The 24,420-nt window shown below is 40.2% G+C and overlaps 1 protein-coding gene across 4 annotated transcripts in view; it reads left to right on the top strand.

The window, feature by feature from the left end:
* The window catches only part of INPP4B (inositol polyphosphate-4-phosphatase type II B), a 271,452-nt gene that overhangs the window by 161,798 nt on the left and 85,234 nt on the right, over positions 1-24,420 (top strand). For all 4 annotated transcript variants that reach the window (XM_053910927.2, XM_053910928.1, XM_053910926.1 and 1 more), the window contains 2 exons: positions 11,583-11,760; positions 20,953-21,156. In XM_053910927.2, coding sequence (XP_053766902.1) covers positions 11,583-11,760; positions 20,953-21,156 — 382 coding nt within the window. The remainder of the gene's footprint in view (positions 1-11,582; positions 11,761-20,952; positions 21,157-24,420) is intronic.

Below are 24,420 nucleotides of genomic sequence, written 5' to 3'. Positions count from 1 at the left end.
TATGTATATTCTTTTCTTTCTTTGAGTCAGTCCCTCCTCAGCCACTCTTAGCTCTCAAGTCAGTTCATATTTGAGCAAAACGGCAGCTAGGTCTGCCAGTACTGTGTACCAGGCTGGTATTCTCCATGTGTACCTACTTCCCTGCAGGCAGCTCCCTGTACACAACATCAGATCTGCAAGAATTAGTGGGTTTTATCTCATACATCTATAACCTGGAGTATGGAGAGAATAGAATTTTTTAATGAAATAGTCATTTGCAGACCTGGGCATACTGTGCCGGCTAAATGATGAGGCTCTCAAAGCATTGAGCTGAATGTACTCCAGCGGAACGGAAGGAATTTGCTGAGTTGCATATGATCCTAAATGAATTTGTAATGCAGCTGGCTCCTTCCCTCTCATTGTAACTATACAAGTAAAATGTGCTTGTAGCACACAAATTCAAAGAATAAAGAAGCGTGTGATGTGAAAAGCCTACCTCTTCATGCTTTTTCCCCAGAATAAAGCAATTGGAGCAGCTTAATGTATTTCTCTATGCATTTTCTTCTAGGCATCCACCTATTTGAGTTTTCAGCGTTTAGGAGTCAAGTTCACAAATTCAGGCCGTGGGAATGTAATGTTCTTGACTTACCTATAACTCAGTTTAATTTTCCTGGCCCCCAATCTGGGGCACGGCAGAAACTTTCATCACAGATAATTAGTAGACTCTACTTTCTCTATGAACTAAATCCTGGCTTGAGCACTTACAGGCTTTGTGACCTGAGTCAAATTATCTCCACTCTCTGTGCTTTTGTTTCCTCATTAGTAGCATGAAAATAATATTTCTTCACTTACAGGGTTGTTCTGAATATTTGATGACTTCACATTCAGCAAAAAATGTATAATGCTACCTAATGAGGGCTTAATAATTTTAGCTATTATCTATGCAAAAGACATAAACAAGTATATTTTCACTAAAAATGTCTTAATGTCTCATTCAATACATGTAGATCTCATTTTTTTCTAAAAGCTAAATAGGTTTGCACTGATTGAATGTAGAATAATTGTCTAACCAATGCAAACAGTATTGAGACCATTTACACCATTTCTAATTTTTGTTATAACCATTGTGTTTGAATGGTACACTCTTATTCTCTAAGTTTCTTTCAAAATGTGCAAGGGTTTCTTTCATATACATTCTTAAAAGTAGAATTGCTTAGTTGAGGTCGTTGCATTTTAGAGGTGCTGCCATATTATTCTCCCCCAAAAGCCTTTGTATCTACATGCCTCAGATGCACCCTGGCCATGCCTTCTGAGCGGTCCTTTAGATGGCGTCCCTGCGTTAAGCCCAGGTGTGCCTGATGAGGTCAGACCTCTATTTCCAGCCATCTAGCAGACAGTCTGTCACTAAGGGTGTCACTCGAGCTCCTCCAAGTCAACAGACGGAGCCATCACTCACCGTTTACCCTCAGGCTTTGCTTGAGGATTCCTTTTATCAATAAAAGTCACCAGCATGCACCTAGATGTTCAGCTTAGACACTAGCAATTCTTGATTACTTTTCTTCCCTTGCTTCCACTCCCCCACCCCACCCCCACCCCCCGCTAAAAAAACTCAGTGCTATTAGTTCTACCTTCTCATTTCTCAGGAAGCCATTCATTTCAATAATGACTGATGGCTTAGGATAAACCTAACTCATAGAAGCACCCGTCTTTTCAATGTCTACTCGCAAATCTCTTCATCAGGCTGGCTGTCATCCAGTCCATGTTTCTTACCTTGATTGGAGTGATATCTCTAAAAGGCAAACACAATCTAGTGACTTCATGATTTTAACCATTTCTTAATCCATGCCTTGCACCTGGATTATAAAGTCTAAGGTGCATAATATATGTGTAGGTGCCCCGTCCCTACTTTCTTCTCCAGCTTCCTCTCACACCACCCTCTGTCGTGAACCAAACAGAACTTCCTCAGTTTGGGTTCTGCCTTCGAGCCGTCTCTGGCACCTTGGCTAGACCATGTCTGCTTTCTAACTGTCTGCCTTCCCTTCAAGATTGTGTGTGCCGTGAGGGGAGGGGCATCTGTCTGGTGGACGCCAGTATCCCCAGGAACTACTCTGATAAGTGTCTGTTGAACAAATACAAGGGAGTGAATGAAACAAGTGAAAAGATTGCCTGTCCTAGGACTAGCTCCTCTCTGCCTGAAGAGATCGATGCGACCGCACCTTGCAGCAAGCCCAGGGAATGACTGTGGAATGACGACATGGAAACATAGAGGCATCTGTGGGAAGTGTCTTGTAGGATTTAAAAACAGCCATTTGTCAAGTACTAGCATATTAGTGCTCACTTGAACCTCAGGAGGAAGGGAAAATATACTTCTCTGTGTTCTGACAGGAGAAAGGTGGTGATTTTTATAAAAATAGCCAATCTAAATATGAATAGGTACAATGGTTTGAGGACTTGTTTTCTGTAAATCAGGAGTTGCATTTATCCTTCCCCTTAAACTAGGAAGTATTTTAAACCATGACACGGTCATGTCACCTCAAGTAGTATGGCTTTAATCCAAGGAAGAATGCTGCGCTCAATTTAAACACTGAGTGACTGCCAGACTGTGTTTACAGCTCTTAGCTTAGATACTTAATATCCATCGTTCCAAAGGCAGCAAACAGCAAGGGAAAAGTTATCTATAAATAAATGTTCAGAAAATTTAAAAATACTGTATTTTTTTAAGTATAGATGCTAACTGTGGAGCATCTCATTCTTTGCAACATTATAGTAAAGGTACTAACTTTAAAAAATATATACCTATGGGGATCTATGTCATGGAAAAATCATACAATTGTCTTGTGTAACATGAGAAAAAATGGCGCTATTGCAAAATCTTTGTTAGATGGGAACATGCCTGAACAATTGCACGTCCTGTTCCCTGTCGTGAGGCTTGTGTTAGCAAGTAGTGGCAGCAATGAGCCTGTGGAGAAGAAAGATGGTATGGCCTGCAGTGGTGTCAGCATAGATGGGTCGAAAGAGATTGGCTATGAGATATTTGGGAAGGCTTGGCAATTGTTTGGATCGTGCGTGTGTCTTGAGTGGGAGGTAAAATTCCAGAGGTACCAAGACTCCCCAGCCAGGTTCTGTGCAGTGTGCCTGGGTGTGGCGGTGCCATTCACTGTACCTGGGCTCAGACACCCCAGGAAGACAGCATCTGGGAGAGGAATGAGGAGAAAGAGGAAGAGAAAGAGAGAGAGGATCTGAGGCTGGGAAGGAGAGAGGAGCCAGACCCGAAGGACACTTGTTTGCTGTACCAAGGCCTGGTAGCTCATCCTTTAGGCTATGGGGACTCATTGACAGGTTTTTGTCTGAGGATTAACATAATCAGATTTTCATTTTTTAAAAAAGATTTTAGTTGCTTATTTTTAAAGAGAAGGAAAGGGAGGGAGAAAGAGTGAGAGAGAAACATTGATGGGCTGCCTCTTGCATGCCCCTAACCAGGGACCTGGCCCACAGCCCAGGCATGTGCCCTGACCCGGAATTGAACCAGCGGCCTTTTGGCTTACAGGAGGACAGCCAACCCACTGAGCCACACCAGTCAGGGCAGATTTGCATTTTGAGTGACAGTGTGTGGAGAACCTAAGAAGGGTAAACAATTAGGCTGTCATAGCAGGGATGGTGATACTCAGTTAAAGATTTTTAGGAAACTTTATAGGAATTAAATCCAGCTGGACGAGAAGTCGAGGGAGACCAGGCAGGGCTGAAGGAGTCTCAGGTTTCTGTTTTCTATAACTGGCTAAATGCCAAGGCCACTGGGAAAAGGAGTACAGGTCATAAATCATTTGTTTTCATCGCTTAGTCAATACAGCCAGTTGTCTGTGTTCAATATGATAAGAAGTTTTGGGAAACAAGAAAATCATTTTGATGAGTCTGTGGAATTTTTCCTCAATAAAGAATGTTCTAAATGTTAGACATAATGTGGAATCTCAGAGATCACAAATTCCCCTATTGATTTTATCGATGAGAATACTGAGGTCCAGAAATGGAATCGCCCATACCGATAATGACAGACCCAGAGATGGGAAATTATACCTCTCTCCCCTCTCAAGCTCTTCCGTACTAACTCGCCCGCCACAATGTGTACGTATTCGACCCAGACCCCGTGCTCTTCATAAATGGGCCGTGTTTGTTCTACAGAATAATATTAGTTACAGATGACCTTTCCAGAATTGATTTTGCCACCGACCAGATTGAAACTTTCAAAAGTTGCCCCATTCAATTTCTCTGGGGCTTTTAAAAGAATATAATTTAAAAGTAAATTACTTTGTGTGTACTATTAAGAAAAACATGAATCGATGCAATGATTTGCATCCAGGTCTGTTACTAGTTTAGTCTGCCTAAAAATTGCTGTGTTTAGTAGTCAGTAAAAATATTTCTAGGACTTTAGCCTTATTTATAGCCCTCCAAATACATCTCAGGGAAATTACTTTTTTAGGGATATACCAACAATAAAAGAATAAAAGAAAAACATTAAAAATTTCAAAGATGTTTATTCGTTCTACTCATAATAGTAAACTATTAGAAACAACTTGAGTGAATAAATAAGCAAAATGTTCTACATCGCTAAAGTAGAACGCTATGTAGTCATTTTGATTAGCATGTGGGTTATGAGGTATGTAGGGATGTACATAAAAAATGTGCCTTAAAGAATATGTGAAATTAAATGTACATCGAGGAAATCAATCTAAACATATTGGTGAATGCTTCTGAAAGGATAATATGTTTCCTAATATGGAAATTAGACACTGTTTTACTTAGATGTCATGCTATGTAATCTGTTCCTACTTTGGGGACTATTTCTTTGCTCATTCTCTTCCAGATCTCCATTCAGCTTCTCTGGTATAAAAGAAATCCATTTACCATGAATGATATTTATGCAAAATGAAACCTTCCTAGAAAATCATCCTAGAGAATCAAAGGATACAAAGTGAACCTAGAAGAAGGGAGACTTTTAGATACTGTATTAAGAGACTTCTAGACAGGCTCCCCTATTTTTCATTGTGAGAGATTATAGGATAAAAACGGGAGTAAATCAGTTGTTCTTCTCCAGAAGACTTCCTTGCCATTACTCTAATTTTATTTCTATTTGCACACACACGCACATGCATGTGTACATGTGCAAAGGATTCTGTGTGCCATATCATTGGAACTATTTACTATAATGTAGAATCATTTTCTGTTCTAGCATTTAAGTGTAAAGGAAAAATTAAATGTCAAGAGGTGAAAAAGGAAAGAATAATATGTTAAAAAAAGAAGAAAGGATACTGTGTTTATTTTTGAGTGGGACAGGCAGATACGCATGGAGTTCTACTTCTTTTAGGATACTTTTGCTTTTTGTCTCCTTTTCATCTAGTTGTAGACTAAGAGAAATGACTCCATGAGATCCTTTTGCCACTCCCAGCCAATATGGGAAACCAGGTAACATTAAAAAAATCTCCAACTGCAAACGCCTAGAAAAGGTGGATGCCATGTGACATCCTTTTATACTGATTTTATTTATTTATTTGCACTTTTTTATTGTTGTTCCAACACAGTGGTCCCCATTTTCCCACCGCTGCTTTTCAACCTGTGAGCTGGGAATGTAGGAGCTGTAGTGCTGAGCGGTTAGTGCGCAAGTCCCGCATCTATAGCCATCCTGAAGGATATATATGCACACAAGAGTACAGAGCAAATTTTATTTTGGCAAGGTCCTGGGGGACAGTGATGAGGCAGAACAGATCTCTCCCTTTTTCTCCTCCTCTGCCAGCATCCCTGTCTGGGCCTGTAGGGGAACGGCGTCCTCACGCTTCCCGCTGCTCACCTTGCTGGCCGCAGCTGGCCTTTCACTCCCTCGGTGCATGGGCTGCTCGGCCACCAAGAGCTGTTTGTTGAAAGCAATTTACTTGTGAGATGATCTTCAAATTCTTGCTTTAGTTAAAGCTGTGTTGTACTATAGAATCGTACATCTTTTCTAATGAGCTTTGTTTGAATGAGTGCTTTTAAAATGACATATTATTTTAATATTTATTGGCTGTTTCTACTGTTACGTTACTGAAGAAAAGGTATTTCCTGTGTTAGTGATCATATTGCAACTTTCCCAAATTGGAAACGGGTCACTGCTGTGCTGCGATGCTGTAAAACGTAACGAAGGGTTCGGCGTGTAATAATAAAGACCTGGTTCTGAACCCTGGCTTTGCCGTCTGTGCCATCCAGGCCAGGTTACTCAATCCAGCAGACTTCAATTTCCATATCTGTATCACAGAATAAAATTTGTTCTTCAGAGAATAATCCCTGAAAATAATTTAGCATAATGCTAGGTCTGTGGTACAGACCCAGTAAGTATTTGCTATTAAAATGTGGGAAAGGAGAGAGATGGAGAGAGAAAGATTGATTTGAATTATTAGTCTTAATTCTACAGTATAAATGACTGGCTTTATTAGAGACCCTTCAAAAAACATTATTAGATTTAACAGCGGAAAAAATAAAATGGCTCCTCAGTATACCTTCTGTTTTTCTGTATTCCTATCCCAGAATCATCATCACCAGCACTATGATGTCATAGGCTGAGAACATTCACTTTTATTTTTCACCAGCCTTATTGAGGTATAATTGACAAGTAAAAATTTTATATATTCAAGTTCTATAACTTGGTATTTTGATACATGTACACATTTTGAAATAATCAAGTTAATTAACCTTTCTTTGTTTTTGTGGTGAGTACACTTAAGATCTACCCTCTTAGCCAATTTCAAGCACACAGTATAGGATTGTTAACTGTAGCCACCACGCCATACATTAGTTCCCCAGAACTGACACATCTTACATAACTTACACTTTGTACCCCTTAACCAACATCTCCCCATTTTTCTCCCCCCCACCCTCTGGCAATCACCGTCCTGTTCTCTGTTTTACAGTGTGGTAATCTGCATGCCATACACCTGACCTACCTGAAGTGTACAATTCAATGGTTTTCAGTAAATTGATAGAGCTATGCAGTTCTCATCACGATCCAATTGTATGACATTTCCATCACTCCAGAAAGGGAGCATTTGTTGTTGCCATGTATCTGGAAATGGTTTCTATTGTTCCCTCTATCTTGCTCTATACTTTGATTAGGCACATGAATGGATATGGTCCAGGATAGAGTTGGGAAGTATTTTACATGCGAGCTATTAGAAGACCTGGCTTGGGTGTTCTTCCATCACATTTTCCTAGAGGAGTGAGTGTGAAAATAATAGTGCCCAGATTAGGAGAAATAGAACTGACCATCCCCTCGGAAGTTGGCAAAAGGAAATCAGGGCAAATGAATTTGGGGATAAAATGGGAACTAGCAATGGAAGGAAGTGAAAACACATTAGTCTTTATTTATTTAAGGGTCATATAATTGTGCCTGGGAAACTTTTTGGGGGCAAGGACAGGGCTAAGGAAGGATGTATACATAGAAAAGAGGTCTTATTGGTCAAGAAATTGCAGATGAGAGTTTGCAAGCGAAAATGTGGGATAGGAGGGGCCCCTGTGGTCAGAGCCAACAGGCAAATTTCCCTGGAGGGCAAAGTGAACTGAAATGAATTTTAGGTTTTTCCCTCTTAATCGGCATCACCTGTCACAGAGCTTAAAAATGGCAGAATCAAGCCTTGTTCAAAAATGCTGATTCTAAAGTCAACATGAAATCAATATTTTTTAAATGAGTAGTTTCAAAGATAAACATCAGTTTAAGCTTAGAACGCGTAACTCATTTAATTATATGAGTGGAATCCATAGGAGGTAAACAAAACAAATACTTTATTCCTCTAGTGCTTTTCTTTAAGCCAATCTTCTAGCAAAAAGAAAAAATAAAACAAAATAAAATTGGGAAGGCTGCATGGGGAAAAGCAGAGGGATTGGGGTGGTGGTGTTGTTTTTTTCTTCCACAAGTTCCTGAAGCCCACTGCTAAACCCTGTGAGCCCAGGGACTAATGCAATTTGTACGTGAGAAATAGCTGCTCTGTGTTTAAGCTTCTCCAGTACGCTGTACGGAACCTCGTCCATTCCCATGCATTTACAGTCCCAAACCGCGTCCAAACCGAAGGATGACCCCTGCATCTTCTTCAGAAAGGTCGGCCGGATCCACCTGCCAGCTGCTGTGCAAGTGCTAGATCATGTTGGACATGCGCCTCCACTGGCCTCTCCGCCAACACAGGGCCTTCCGTCACACCTGGGGCATTGGAGGGCTTTTCTTTTTAATTGGAGTTCAGGACAAAGGTCTAGGTTAGACATGTGACTTTGGGGATCATTAGCACAACTGAGGGATTTAAACCACAAGATTAAATGATTCTATTTAGGAAGGACAGGAAGGTTTAAAAAAGAAGAAGAAAGGAAGATTAAAGAAAGAGTTCCAGAGGCTGAGCCCCGGAGCAAGCCAACACAGGGGGACTCTAGGAGGACCAGCCAAAAGCGCCTGCAGTGGGTCGCAGGCTCCAGAACTCACAGTCTTCGTTCTCACTGTGTTTTGGTGGCAATCAGAGTGCATGAATATGAATGTTATTTCACTGTGTGCTTTATTTCTCTTTGTATGTCCAAGATATGACACCCCAGTAACAACATGCACGCATGCACAGATGAGTAAGAGTGTGTGCATTCTAATTAAATGATATTAAAGAATGTAAATAAATATAAATTAAAGTAAAATGTATATATTCACATATATACACATCAATTGTTTCAACAGTGGAAAATGATTATGAAACCAATGTCAATGTTTCATTACCTCGGCTTTGCTATTTATTTACATCCTATAAAATATTTTTTCTCCAAGCAAATATTTGGTTCTTCTGCTGGTTTCTTCTGATTGATAGTTAATTCAAGTGTTTGCATTCAGTTTAAATTTCAGACCACTATAAAACAGAGTTCAGCTGTATTCTTTTTATCTTGATAATTAAATTATACTCATAACTTCCCATTTAAGAAGCTATAACTGTTAAAATATATGACATGTTTAAAGAGTAAGGCACTGAATAGGTAGATGAAATTTATGTACACTTAAAATTATTTTGTGGTGGCGATATTTTTTTTCCATACCACACTATTTCATCTTGGACACCAACTTTGGCTTTTATTGTGCAAAATGAATCTTTCAGCCTCACTAGATAAGGCACGCATCGTTAAAAGACCTAATCAGGAGAGCCGATGGCTGGTACCTAAGTCCTGTCCAACAGAGACTGACTCAGGAGCAGGGCCGGGAGTTATGCGGCTGGTCCACCATGGCGTTGCCACGGCAACTGCATTTTTAAACATAAACACTCAGAGCCCGTCCTCATTCCCAAGTGATCACAGTGAGCACAGCTGAACTAGGAAAGAAGAAAAGAACATGTGAGAAATAAATCTTGAACATGTGTGTGTTAGGTTCAAATGGAAAGGAGGCACTAAGGGAGATGGCAGAGTAAGGAATACGCGGAAAATAATAACGCGAGTAGATAATGTCAGGAATAAAGTACCAGTGGACTGCCAGGACAGCGCGGGATGCGGAGAGAAAGAAGGCAGTCATGACCTGACTCAGGAAGGATGCGTGGGAGTGAGTGTGGGAGGCCAGGGAGGACACCAGCCAAACAGGGGGAGGTGTGGAAGGAGGAAAGCGGAAGACCACGCACGGCCTTGAGAAGGCTGGCTTTCCAGACTGGAGCTGAGCCGCGGGAGTCCTGCCAGGACCCAGAAGATGACAGCGAGAGCAAATTGTAATGACGGAAGAGCAGATCCCTGAGAAGGGCCCACCTGCGGGGACCACACACTGCTCCCCAGGTCAGGTCTGCAGTTAAGTCCCAGGCCCTGCAGTCGGGGCTGTTGGGCATTAGACACTAACCCCACCCTGGGGGCCGTCAGCACCTTCAGGTAATCGCTGTCTTTACAAAGACTACGTGGGGTTGTTTGGTTTACTGAAAGCTGGGTGGATTAAACTTTGTATCCAGTCCGGGTACAATGAACGGGACAACACCCCAGTTCTTGATTTCTGCTTAAGGCCTTACCCCCTTCCTGACTAAGATCCAAAGAGCCAAAAAGAGACCTAGATTATTGGCAGAGGCATTGTTTTCTGTCTCCTCTTCGCCGTTGCTATTTGTCTAGTGCCTTAATTTGCATTAAAATATATATGCCAAGTAGTTAAGGTATGTTTTCTGTCAAAGCTTCTGCTTCTGAGATTTAAGTCACTTACAAAATTGAGAGCAAATTCTCTTAAGTGTCACAGACTAGCAATGTGTTTTCTTCATAAACCTATACTCCTTGGTGACGTCTTGTCCTGTCTTATGAGTGCAAGCAACCAAACTCACGCCTTTTAATCATTGTGCAAGAACAAATGAAATAAATAGCACCATAGGAATATTCATTATATGTTTGCAAAAGAATATTGTCTCCCTGAAAAAAGTGATACTTTCCCCTGAAAATTGTTAGTGTCAAGAGAAGGGGAGAATGCTTCCTAAATGTGAATTTTTCTTATTGGATTCTAATGTTTCAAAAAAAGAAATGGAATGATGGGTATTTTAATAACTGGTAAATGTATGAGAAAATATTCACTAATGCTCAACGTCATCTGCAACGTCAACGTCAAGGTATTATGAGAAGTGCTTTGAGAGTGGGATATAAAGAGATGTATGTGAGCTTTGCACCAACCGTGTGGATGTACTGAACATGACTTCTCTCTCTCGGTGGCTGGTGTTGTGCTATTTTATTCCTTTCTCTGCTGGAATGCTTCCTTTATCTTTCCTAATGAAGCCGGCCAAAGATTTCTTCCCTCGACGGAATCCGTACCCCCCTAACACGCTTGACCAATTCCTAGATGATGGTTATAAAAGTCAGCAATGCTTTAACTAGCAATCAGTTTTCGATTTTTTTCATAACTCAAATTAAAAACCATAAGGAACAAAAAGAAGGTGATGAGATAATACCATAATGGCATTTTTCTGCTGGAAATGCCCTTTTCCTATCCAATAAAATTCTCCATATGCCCACGTGGCATTAATTTCCTTCCTCAGCTATTAAAATGTGCTCCCCTGCCCCAAGCGTCACAGGGGAGCATAGAGGTAGTAGTCACCAGCCACTTGCTCTCTGTCAAGCACTCTTCTAGGCACTTTGCATGAACAATCACCAACCCTCCCCACCTCTTATAATGACAAATAATTGGGTAATTATCCCACCCTCCTCATGAGGAAATAGAGGGCTGCTCAAGGTCACCCAGCTAGTGAGCACCAGAGCCAGCATCTTCGTTCAGATTTCCCTGAATGCGAGGCTCAGCCTTTTCCCTCTGTACTAGGTAACCTCAACAAGTTAGTCCTAATATTAATTTGTTTTGATTTTCAATACTTGACATGTGTAATCATAACAAACATTCCTAGTGGTTGGGTAAGGACTGTATTTATTTTACCCAGTCTTAAAAGATATCTTGGCCATTTTACTTAAAAAATCCCTTGGGACATCATAAGAATCTCTTAGAACTATTTCTTATGTGTTCATTAAGAACTCATGATATGTGGACTTATGTTTAGCATTTGCCACATGATAGTAAGGGCTGAACATTCTTTCTGCACAGTGTATAACTTGCCTTTGTTTTTGTGTTGCAGTACTGGGTACCAGTTTATTTACTATTCACCTGAAAACACAGCCAAAGCAAAGGAAGTTCTCAGCAACATCAATCAACTCCAGCCTCTGATAGCAACCCATGCAGACCTCCTACTTGATTCTGCAAGCCAGCGTTCTCCAGACAGCTTGAAGAATTCTTTAAAGATGCTTTCCGAAAAAGTAAGATCCAAATCATCCCTGCAGTGGGGAAAATGAAATGCCCAAATCCCCATTGCTGTTGCTTTATGCATACCTTGCCTTTCATAGAACCTGGAAATGTAAAATAGACTATGTTGAAAAGTAAGCTTCAAAGTATTGCCATAGGATCAAACTGAACTGGCCTCATTCTCTTTTTAAATCTTACTGAGCACTACTTTTTTCCCTAGCAGGAAATGAAACCTGTTATTGGTGGGTATATATATTTTTTCTTTTCCTTGACATCCTGCATTTTCTTTCATTCATGGTTTTATAGAATGAATTAAATTAGGTTTTGGAAATTACTTTATTTTCCTCTGGTGATCACCTAATTTTTATACATGTGAAACTATACATTTGAATAGGAATGTCATTTCATTTGAAAGCAGGAGTTTGATGTGAATTCTTAAGAGTGGTATGGGGTAATTTCTCTGCCTGATTCACTTTCAACATTATCTACCGGGAGAAGATACAAAATATTAGTTACTGTCTGAAATGTAGTGGGACCTAAGCGCCAGTTTTCCCAAAGGTGACTTAACACCTACTATGCAGAGAGGAAAGGTAGTCTGGCATTGGGCAGACACTCACCATCAACTGCCATAACTAATTATGGCACAGAGAGAACTGGGATAAAAAAGACAAAATTGCTGCTTAATTTTAAATGTAAAATCAGGTGTCCTGATGTCCCGTTCCAATACATTCACCCTTAACCTCTGCAATCTGAGGACACCTTGGAATTTATTATGAGATACTTTCAGTAAATGTGCCCTTGAAGAGATGGACCAAAGAAAATCCTTCTGGTTTCATTTTACCATAAAATAACAGTGTGGTTCTTCACATCCCTGAATAATAGATTCATGGAAACCTGGGTCCTATATATGTATTTTTTTATTCAGATATGCTAACTTACAATAATAACATATTTTCATTCAAGGTATACATTATTATATATTTTCTCACAGGATAAAACTAATATCTATGTTTATTAAAAATTAGCTAATACCTAGTCAACAAGGTCAAGTGAATGATCTAATAAATTAAAAAGTAAAATATCAAAACCTGAGACCACTGGTTCAAAATTCAGCCTTCTTCTCTCTCCCATCATGAGAAGGGAAGAAAAATTGACCCGAATTTTACAAGTACTGATTTTGTCAAATACCGTGCCAGAGGCTTCGAGACTGATGCTATTTCATTTAATCTTCAGGTGGAGGATATCTATTATTTCCATTTCGCAAAGGCAAAGAATGAAACTCCAAAAAGTTAAAAAGTGTGCAAAATCACGCAGCTAGAGTCAAGTCAACCGAGGTTCATGTCCGTGTGTGGGTGGCTGGCTGACTTCTGGAGGCAGTTTCTAGGCTGCGGCACAAGGAGGCAGAAACCAAGGAGGGGGCAACTGTCTGGAATCCCCTATGTCATACAGGGGTTCGGACACTTCCATTTTTAAAATTAAAAGATAATTTCATACAAACTCTTCTGCAACACTTAAGTATTCTGATAGTCAATAAATATATCTAATAGTCAATGATAGGTTATGACCAGGAAAAATGGGGAAAAATGAAGAGAGCGTTAGGTAGAGTGACATAATATAATTTCATTTTTGGTTCAATCCTTTTCTGAATTTGCAGGCAGAGGTGAGGTTTTCCGGACTCACCTGAGCAGGGGATGTCAGTGAGCAGCACACCACGGCAGTGATCACAGAGCAGAATTTATGCTCTTCCTGTGCACTGGGCAGGGGCTCGTCATTTCCTGCATCATTTACAACCTGCTGCGGTGATGTGGGTGGGGAGACAGGGCAGGCATTTTCTCCTCCTTTAATTCCGCATTGCTCCGACTTCTCCTGTATATTTTTCTACTGAGTAGACAAGCTTCATCTGCTAATAAATCTGTCAGCCCTTAAAATCTGGAGGCTCTTTTTAAGTTTACAATCCATGTAATTTTTTAAAGAATGCATGGCTGGAATGTCAAAGAATTATCCAAGTTAACAGAGTTTTGCATGGTCTATGAAGACAATTAGTAGCCCAGAGTTTGAAATGAAGTATGATTCATTTCTTTCTGGCCGTAGTGCTGGTGCTTCAGACTTCATGCCCCAAGACTGGGTTTTTTTTTTTTTTCCCTAACAAGAGTCCAATAAACACTTTTTAGAAGTGGAAAAAATAATGAATAAAGTATGATCCACAAATCTAGCATAGAAGATAAATGTTTTTAGTGCCATCTTAAATTTTAGTATAATTTAATATTAGCAAAATTTAGCTTAAAACATTTTGTTCTTAAGATCAGGATCTTGCAAAGTGTGGGCTGGAGAATACAAATCCTTTCTTTGTCAATAGTTCCTTGTTTCTTTTATTGAATCTGAACGGGTATGTTTGGAAAATAAGTACTTGAGTTGTTTCCTTAGGAACTGATTTCTACAGGATACCTAATACATAATAGGGACTGTCTGTGTTCATACTTACCGTAGAACTCTAAAGGTGGTACAGCCTTAGAGCAGCCGAACATGGGAGAGCTCACTGTGGTAGACTGGGGGCGCTGGGGGAGGTGGAAGAAAGCCCATGGGTGGTGGGAAAGGAGGCATTCGACTCCTGTGTAATGAGATGGCTTTGCCTCTCTTAGGAAACACATTGCATCTAGAGATGATGGCCATGGTGCATCAGTCCAATATACTCAGAGTTGGGTAGGGGGGAAGCAAGGGGCAACAGAGAAAGCAAACTTGCTAGCAGGTCCTATGCCGAGAGCCCCAGAGCAGCACTATTTGTAGATCCAAAGGCAGTGCAAATGATCTCTACTGCTACTGATAGCCAAGCCACAGGACTAAGGCTCCCAGGAAAATTCTATCCCTCTAAGTGTCTGTTGGTGGAAGAAACAAGCAAACAAACAAACAAAAAAAACCATACAGCCTATAAAACCTAAAAATATTTATTGAATTTGTACTATTTGCTAGTCACTGTCCCTACAGTGAAGGCACAAAATGGATTAAGACACTGGCCTGTTCTTCCAAAGAAAATCAAGCTTCTTAATGGTAATGGTTATGTTGCCAATGATGATAACAGTAATAGCTAGTTTGGAAGTTTACTAACTTTGATATACTATTATAAGGTCTTAAATTTTCATTAAGTGATGAGGTGGGTACTAAAAATTTTAACATTTAATCTTCCTAATCCATGAAGTAGGTACTTTTAATATCCTCATTTTATATGATAGAGGAAATCGAGATACAGAAATATATGTAATAAGCCCCAAATCACCTGCCTTGTAAGGCTGGCTCCCGGTTCTGTGAGCTCACCACTATAGTACGTGGTCAAATGCCCCACCTGTGCATAGACAGACACTGCATATAGACCTAAGGAAACAAATAGGGAAGTGGTGGTGGGGAGGACAGAACTGACGTTTTGTGAGGATAAAATCTGTCTATAAATGTTTTATGGCCTAATGTGCACAAACTCAATTCATTGTTCTAATACTTTCATTCTCAGTGTACTTTCTGGTATATCACTGTGTTTGTTTGCTGTGTAGTAGGTTATGAAACTATTAAAGAAATGATTTAATCTTGTTTCTGGGACTGGGATTCTAGGGTTCCCCAAAATAGAAATGGAGAGGCAGCCCCAGAGAAATTTCCAGGCAGGTTTTATTACGCTTACGCTGGTGCACAAGGGAGGCAGCGCGGACGAAAGGAAGGCCCCAAACTGGCTGAGAGGTTGGTTCTGTTTGGCCACTTTTAGAAACTGAGGACAAAGCAGGGGCGCAAGAAAATGCGGGCTTTTTGAAAAAGGCAGACTGGCAGAATTTTTCATTTCAGGATCCGGTGGCTTCGTTTTCTAGCTGTGCCTGCGCGGTGGGGGCAAGATGGCAGACTGCTTATTCTGCCACTCTAGGAAGGTTGTATAGAGGACAAGCCTTGGTCGACTGCCCATGTAGGTCAGTAGTTTCAACATCTACAAGGAAGCAGACAGTAAGAAGGGAGATAAAATCAGCTACCTCTGTTGTTTTTGAGTAGGGAATGGAGAGGCTGTGTATTTCCTGTGGTCAACTTCTGGTGTTCCATCTAGACACCAGGTCTCAACTTGGCTTGCTGACCACTTGGTATTTGTAGATCCAGGGCCCAAGTCCCTATGCTAGCCCCTTATGATATAAGATCATAATAAAACACAGCTGAGTTTACATGAATCATTTCAATAGACAAAGCATAGGCCAGATTTTTAACATAAGATACAAAAGGTTAATAATTGAGTGGAATAAAAATGCATTTTTCCCCAGATTTGAATTATGCAATGCTATATGGACAAAGAGAGAGAGAAAACTAATATAAAAAAATTCAGACTGAAAAAATAAGGGCCTAAATGTGGGGAATGTAGAACCGTCTGTCATAGCTAAGGTATACGTGTGACATTAGTTTCCAATGCCCGGTGCATTCTTCATTCCACAGAAGATTAATAAACCTCGTTCAGATAGTCATTATTATCCTGTTCATCAAAAAGTGACACTGAGCACCTAAGTGTGTGAGATGTGATACTCGACACCATGGGACAAATGCTCCATAGACGTGGTTCTGACCCTTTACAGTGTAAGAATGGAAAAGAACGGATGTGAAATGATAAGCAACAACAACAAAAGGGATGTTGTCACGAATATTAGAGGCTAAACTCACAGCGTATTTGAGAAAAACCCCACACATTTTAGATCTTGTATCCTTTCAACATTAGCATAATATCCCAAAGCCTTCTATTGTACTTAACGATGGGGGGGAAGCATTTTACTCTGAAAGTTAACTCAGGATTTTTAAAAGAAATGTAAATGTAAACTAAAATGAGATGCCACTAACCACCCGCTCGAAAGCTGAAATCAAAAAGGCTAAGCATGGGAAGGGTTGGGGAGGGTGTGGAACAAACTGGAACTTTCATATATCACTGCCGTGTACACAGTTATGTGCACACTTCGGCAAACAGTTCAACAGTGTCTCATAAAGTTAAAAAGAAAAGCGATACAATCTAGTCATCTCACCCCTAGTTACCCAGGAGAAAGCCTATTCCGTAGACACCGAGAAGGCTGTTGAGTGTGGAAGTGGAGGCAGACTTCGTGAAGATCATTTTCAACAGCAAGCAATAGGCTGAGCTGAGACAGAAGATATGAATTACTGAGCATCGCAGAATGTCAGCAGTCTTCTTGGGGAGCTTGCTAAGTACAAATTCTGATTCATCAGTTCTGAGCTGGGACTTAGAAGTCTACATTTTAATATTGATGGCCTTGGATAACATCCTGAAAAAAAGAAAAGTTAAATCCACTGGCAAGGAAACTAAGGAAAGTATCCACATGGAATGTTGAAAGGATCTTAACTGGGATTAGCTGTGGGAATATAAAATAAAGGTCAATCCTTGAATTTATGGAAAAGGTATAACTAATAGAAAGTGGTGAGTAATCCAGAAGATAAATATTAATAACGATGATCCAGCCGTTTGGACTCTGAGTTGCTGAATTGGAATGGTATCACTCAGATAGAAAAATGGAGAATGCATTTATTTTTTTAAAAAACCCTTGAGATCAGGCTGGGACTTCAAAACTCAACAGACTTTGAGGTGGAAACAGCTGACGGTGCTGGTTCAGGAGGTGAGTGGACACGGATTTTAAAGACCTTGGCAAACAAGTGATAGTTGAAGTTACAGAAGGAGTTATATCACCAATTGGGAAAAAAAGAAGCTTTCAGGAAAGTAGTTTAAGATTCCTTAGGATCCACTGAATGGTCAGGGGACTATAAATCAACAGAGAAAACTGGAAAAAAGGTCAGTCAAGATAAGAAACATAAATAGAAGCGTTCACTTTGCAGTTTACAGTGAACTCCCGTAGGGTTTCACAGGCAGTCATTGTTACGTTGTACAAACTGGAGAAAAGTGGTTTTGTGATTTATCCAAGGCCAAGTGACTAATTTACACGGGCTGCCCAGATGTCAGGTAACACTCTTGGCTAAAAGTTCAAGGTTCTTTCCTTTAAGAAACGTTATGGGATATGCGTAAACACAATCAATGCACTAATGGCAGATCACACAACTATTGCCCTATGAAACAATGAAAGCGTATCAAATTTAGACATGAACGGGATGATTTCCTTCCATATACGTGGCAACTAAAATGACAGTCGCTTGTTCATGCCATTGGCTAATTCCATGTGGCAGGCAGGATTACACATAGCCTTGAGTTTTTTCAGTAACAATAAGGTCATTCTAAATAGAATGGAACTTTCATTAATTTGTTGAGATCTCTAGTTTAAAAGAGGCCTAACTAGTCCTCTGCCCTTAATAGTCAGGAAACTAGGAAGTTCATTCCCAGGAGAGGTAAATTTTAGTAGTTTTATACTTGTGGATAATTCTGTAAGTTACTTTGAAAAATATATATATATGTATATATATATATTCTCCAACTCATATAAAAGAATATGAATTGGAGAAATGTTGGGAAGGCAAAAAAATCATTTCATTTTTCAAATAACATCTCTCTCTTTTTTAATATCAAACAAATGAAATAGGTTTGCCTTTGCTTAAGTTTATACTTTTTAGTATAATATTAAAGTGATATTTTAAATGAATTGTTTTGCCTACCCTTGCAATAACATTGAGACTTTTTTTTTTTCATTTAATGTAGTGTGAGCTAAGTCAGGAAAGGTAGAGGGTTTTCAGAACTCCAAGTCAATAAGCGACTCAGAGACATGGCCACCTTCTAGCCATGATTTTAGCTTCCCTAGCATCATCTCAGTTGCAAGAACAATAAATACAGGCGTGTTGGGATAGAGTGACTATATTAATCTCTTCGAGCTGATTTATTTGACTCTAAATCCTCAGGGTCTACATTGTTCCACCTTTACTAAGTAATGCTGCTCAGGAGAATTACACTTTTGTCCAGGTAGTGTGGATAGAATATCTTCCATTTGCTAACAGAATGCCATTCCACGTACAGGATCTCGGTGATCTAGAGAGGTTCCCAGGAATCAGATAAAATTTTCACTATAAAAACAAATTTAAAAATCAGCTATTATTATTTGCTTAAGATTTTTGTGTATACTATATTTTGTATGTTATATTATAGCCCCAAAATTTGGGGTTGTAAAACTGCGAGAATGTAGTATATTATCTCCCACATCTTTGTGATAAATGAACCCAAATGAGACTTGAATAAATGAAGTGGAATCTGTGTGTGCATGCTATGGGAAGAAAATGATTGCAATTATAAGAAGCAAACAAGACTTCATTGCATGTGAATAGATATTCAGCTACATGGTAATTATGTGAGAGTTATGGAGACTAGAGCTGTAGTAGCAGGAATTCAAAGAAGGCAAGCTGTTTTGCTCTAAAAATAAATCAAATGATTTTATTGAAATTATCAACAAAGAAATAGTTTCATTAAGCTGAATGGAAGCAAATTCACATTTTTAATATTTGCATTTACTTTAAGGCACACATCTATGCTATATGGAAAATTATGTAACAACAAATGTCCCCATTTTGCTACAACTATACTGAATTGCTTGAATACTGTCAAGCCATTTTTTTCATGTTTTTTAAAATCCAAAGATGTTTTTTATTTTTGATTTCCTAGTTTATTATCAAAATATTTCCAGCCCTTTATTCTTATATAATCTTCTTTTGATATTTCTTCTCTCCTTACCGGTAAAGTGCCTTCAACATGACTAGTAGATTAAAGGGGTGTTTCAAACATCCGATAAAGTTGAGCAGTGAAGATCGTTGTGTAGTTAGTTGTGGACATATTAATTTCTGAGAGCTGGTAGCCGTCCAAAGCACTTGGGAAGTTTGGGTTGGGAGGAAGGGGAAGGACAGAAACCTCTAGGTTGACGGTGGCTGGCAGGTGGTGTGGAGTAAGGGGAAAAGCTACTGAATTAGTTTAGAAACTTTGGATCTGCTCCATTCGTGCTGCCCGCAGGCAGTCTGCCTTGGCCAGGTCGCCACACATGTTTCTTAGCTCCCTTATCTGTTAATGAAGAGCACCACTTTAAGGTCCCTTTCAGTTCTAGAATTTCCTCATCTATTGCAAAGAAGAGCTATGCAGATATGACATCATCTTATTAATCCTTTGTTTTATATATTTTTTAACTTTTTTTTATTGCTTGGATGCCACAGGGAGAGTTAGAGATGATTTAGTAACCATCAGTTAGGCACGGCGGTGTTGAGTGCATGCTGAGAATGCACCAGTGAAGGGTGACCCGCAGTAATGGCTGTGGTGAAGTCAGCATCACGTACCCAAGAGTGTCTCACTGAATGGTGATTACACCAACTATTATTGAAAACAATGTTATGAGTTAAAGGTGCCCTTCCTAAGAGATTACATAGTATAAATGTGATTACAATGCGGGTCAGTGCTTAGTTACTTCTCTACTCTTCAAACAGGTTGGTAGACCATGTGCATGTTAAGTGTACTGTAACACAGAAAGTCATTTACTGCCCCCTGCAGTTTACTGGGTGGGGGAAGCTAGTAGACATCTCATCGGGAAGTTGAGAAGTACAGCTGCGAAGTTCTTTATTGTTGGGAAGCTGTCCTTACTCCAGGGCTTACTGGGTATTGGCCATCAGCTCGTAGAATCTGCCGTGGCAGGTTTTACAGTAACCTTGTTAATGTCGACGATTACTGAAGCCATTCAGTGGAGGAGACATCAGGGGACGATAATAAGAAATAAAAGCCAAATGATTTCATGGAGAAGACTGCCTAAGTCATCTCTTCTCTGGAAATCTGTCCCTAATACTAAAAAGTCTCCTGCCTCGAGTATGTAAAAGGCATGTCTTTGTTTAGCTTTTAACTCTTCAAAATATCAAATTTCCATAGTCTGATTGCCTTTTTAAGGTCTATTTGGAATTTCTTGAAAGGTAGATGGTGTTCAAATGATTATCCCCAGTGAAACTCATCTCCAGAGATAGGATGTGGCGCTAAAAGAGAGGAAACAGATGGTGTGTATAATGCACACAGAACCTCAGCGTCAGTTTGTAGAGCAGGGCCCAAGGCCTTGGCACCACCCCAAATGGAACTATGTTCTATTATCACTATGAATCATTTTCTCTCTTTGTCGTGTGCGCTTTTCCCACCATCCACACCCTTTAAGTGCCAAAAACTCTGCAGTTGACCGTTTCGTGGCTCTGTGCTGAGATGCCTCCCACGGTGTTTCTAACTCTTGTCGATGTCTTTCCAGACAGAGGTTTTTGTGCATGCCTTCAAGGACCAGCTGGTCAGGAGCGCTCTGTTAGCACTTTACACTGCCAGGCCGGGAGGTGTCCTGACAAAGCCACCCTCCCCCAAGAACAGCATGGAGGAGAGCTGTCCCCAGGGCCCGCCCTCGCCGATGAGAAGGCAGGACTCCATACCCCATCACTCAGACTACGACGAGGAAGAGTGGGTAAGTCTCTTGCACATCACTTGCCTCCTGCTGTTCAGTCCCAAGAAATGAAGTCAGAATGATAAAAATCTCTGCTTTTCATCAAAACGAGGTAGAAAGCAGTCACGGTACAAATTGTGGATAAGTAAGACCCATTTTCCCTTAGGGGCGAATTTGAAATGGAATTTTTATTCCTGATCACATTTCTTTGACATAAAATTTATTTGCTGTCAAATAAATCATATATATATAACCAAGAATGTCATCAAAGCAAAGATGTCATAATTGCCAGATTCTATAATACTTTTTCTTATTTATTGCAGAGGCAATATAAACCATTAAAAATGTTTTTTTCAAAAAAGAGTCAGAAATTATCTACAATGCACTACTTGAATGCAATTAATATTTTCAATATTGCAGTCCAGTGTTTTAGTTCTGGGCATGCCTTAGAAAATATTATCATTAAATGGCAGCGGACATAAGAATCTCTTAAATCCTTCTTGTCCATGGTTTAATGATTAAAAAGCAGATGTTACTCTAGGTGCTCTAAAATTAGCAGAAGGATGGCCACATGAAAGCATCTGAGAAAAAGTAGAGCCAAGAAAACACAGGAAGCCAGCGTGGGTGGGAACTCCAGTTGGGCAGAATGAGACAGGAGAGACTGGGTGAGGGGGAGCCATTGTGTTACTCCTGAATCAATACCCGTTAGTTATGCAAGATCCCGCCACATACACATGCACAAGAAGGGAACTCCTTACTGCGTCATATATTTAACCAAGAAAATTGTATGCTAACTGGATTAGATGTTAAACGGTTAACAATTACTTTTCCTGCCACTTAAATGGAAAGCTGTTCAGGGAGTCAATTATTTGAAAGGCCCAGATCTCTCAAAAAATTGCTGTCTGAAGGGCTGTGAAGTGAAGCTCACTCTCTCTTCAGATAAAATTTCTATCAGAGGGACCACAGAGCTGGGTTCTGAGAGGTAAATGCTGAATAAGTGTTTGTTGTTGCTGATTAAGATTGCATTTCTCCCTCTGAAGCATTTTCAAAAGAGCAAATCTAATATTTCTGCCTTTTACCTCACCTTCTTCTTCAATTTATTCACAGCTCCAAGGCGTTTGCACCTCTTAACCTCTCTAAAGTTCAATTTTCCCCTCTGTAAAGGGAAAATAACAGCACCCGTTTGGCTGAGGGTGGCCATAAGATACATGACTTACCCGTGTGTTAGCGCTCCATCACCTGGAAAGGCCTGGGCCAGTGCATTGGATCATTTTAGTGTCATTGCTCTGGGTTTTCTTTCTCTAGGACATGTAAATTGTATTATCTTATCATGAGGACCAGTGCCATCCCTGGAGATAACCGGGAAAACTGGATCTGCCACAAAATGCGTATTGTGAATTTTAAGAGTTTGGGTAGCTATAGAAAAGAACTTGTATTTCACTTAATTAAACATAGTGTTAACCTTTTCACAAATAATTTCCACTTTCTACTAAATCAAGTGAGGATTTTAGAACTGAGTATATTTTATTTTTACAATGTTCACCTCACTGTGTTGTGCAAATCCTCCCTCACACCTGGCCTTTTGCCTGCCGCACAGCAATGTGCCTTTTCTACCCTCCCTCCTTATTTCCTTTTCTTTAGATAATTTTGGGGACTCGTAGGTCCTTAGGTGCTAGAGTTGAGTCCAGTGGTGAATAAAAACGTGTTAACAATCAGGAGAGAGACAAGTGGTAGAAGGTAGGTTCCATTAATGTGACTTCGACACAACATGTGATACACGGAACCTTCCTATGGCGGCTGAGATGGAAGCCGGTGGGAAATGTATGGTGACGTGAGGAGGTGTGTAGTGAACCATTCCGTTCAGGAGGGTCACTGAGCACCTGTTCTGCCTGGTCATTCCCTCTGATGGCTGTGGGAAAGCAGCTCTTCCAGGCCTTCCTTTGGCTTGTAGGTGGCCTTCTTCATGTTATGACATTCTTCTGGGGTTCCACTCTGCCTCCAAATCCTCCCTTTCCATAAGGACAGAGAGGTGAGCCACTCAGGCCTCAAGGAATCCACCGCCCAGTCAGGGCTCTGGAAAGACGCGTGGTCATTGCAGTGCAGTTTGGGATTGTTCGTGGGGTAAAGCAGGGGTGCGGTGGTCGTGGGGGGGTTCCAGAAGGAATTCTGAAGATTTAAATGTGCATAGAAGTTAAGCATTCCAGAGGGAGTTTGAGATGGCCTTTTAGACATGAACACGTTAGCTGACAGAGAGAGTAGAGGTTATTAGTAGTTGTTTACTTGTTTTCTTTTAAGGTGTGGAGCATTGAACCTGTTGATACTGCAAAAACCACAGGAGAGTCAGAGGGACCATGACTAGTAGAGCGAGGTCCTTACAAAGCAGAGAAGACAATCAATTCCAGTGCGCGGGGGAGGCCGAGTCCCAGGCAGAGGTGGTTTTCTACTGTCTGCAGGGAGGAGGAAAGATGGGTTTCACTTTTATGAGTGTTTGTTTCTTTAAAGTATTTTTCCAGTTTTATTGACAATAATTGACAAATTGTATTAGTTTAAGGTGTACAACATAATGATTATGTGTGCGTGTGTATATATATACACACACACACATATATACATATGTATATGTGTGTGCGCATGTGTATATATAAAGGATTGCCACAATAAATTTAGTTAACATTCAGCACCCTACGTAGTTACACAGTTGTTTTTCATAATAAGAACTGTTAAGACCTACTGGCTTAGCAATTTTAAATATACAATAGATGCTGTACATTATATCCCCAGAACTTATGAGTCTTATAAGTGGAAGTTTGTAACTTGTGACCACCTTTGCCATTTCCCACAGCCCCGGCCCCCACCTCTGCAAACAGCAAGGCGTTTATGCTTCTGTGAGGTTTTTAGGTGCCCCGTTCGAGTGGGATCATATGGTCGTCATCTTTCTGATTATGTCACGTAGCCTAATGTCCCCAAGGCTCATCCACATTGTTGTAAATGGCAGGCTTTTCTCCCTTTTGTGGCTCAGTAATTTTCCACTGTGTGTGTGTGTATCACATTTTCTTCATCCATTCATCTGTCAATGGATAATTCGATTTTTTTTCATATCTTGGCTTTTGTAAATAATGCTACAATGAACATGGGAGTGCATGTATCTTTTTGAATTTGTGTTCTGTTTTCTTTGGATAAATAACTAGAAGTGGAATTGCTGGGTCATATGGCAGTCCTGTTTTTAATTTTTTGAGGGACCTCCATACTGTTTTGCACGGTGGCGGCAGCAGTTTGCATTCCCAC

Source organism: Desmodus rotundus, chromosome 9 (genome assembly GCF_022682495.2).
Source record: "Desmodus rotundus isolate HL8 chromosome 9, HLdesRot8A.1, whole genome shotgun sequence".
In the NCBI taxonomy this organism is placed as follows: Eukaryota; Metazoa; Chordata; class Mammalia; order Chiroptera; family Phyllostomidae; genus Desmodus; species Desmodus rotundus.
Note: the sequence above shows the minus strand (reverse complement) of the source record. Positions and strands in the feature narration are given on the sequence as shown.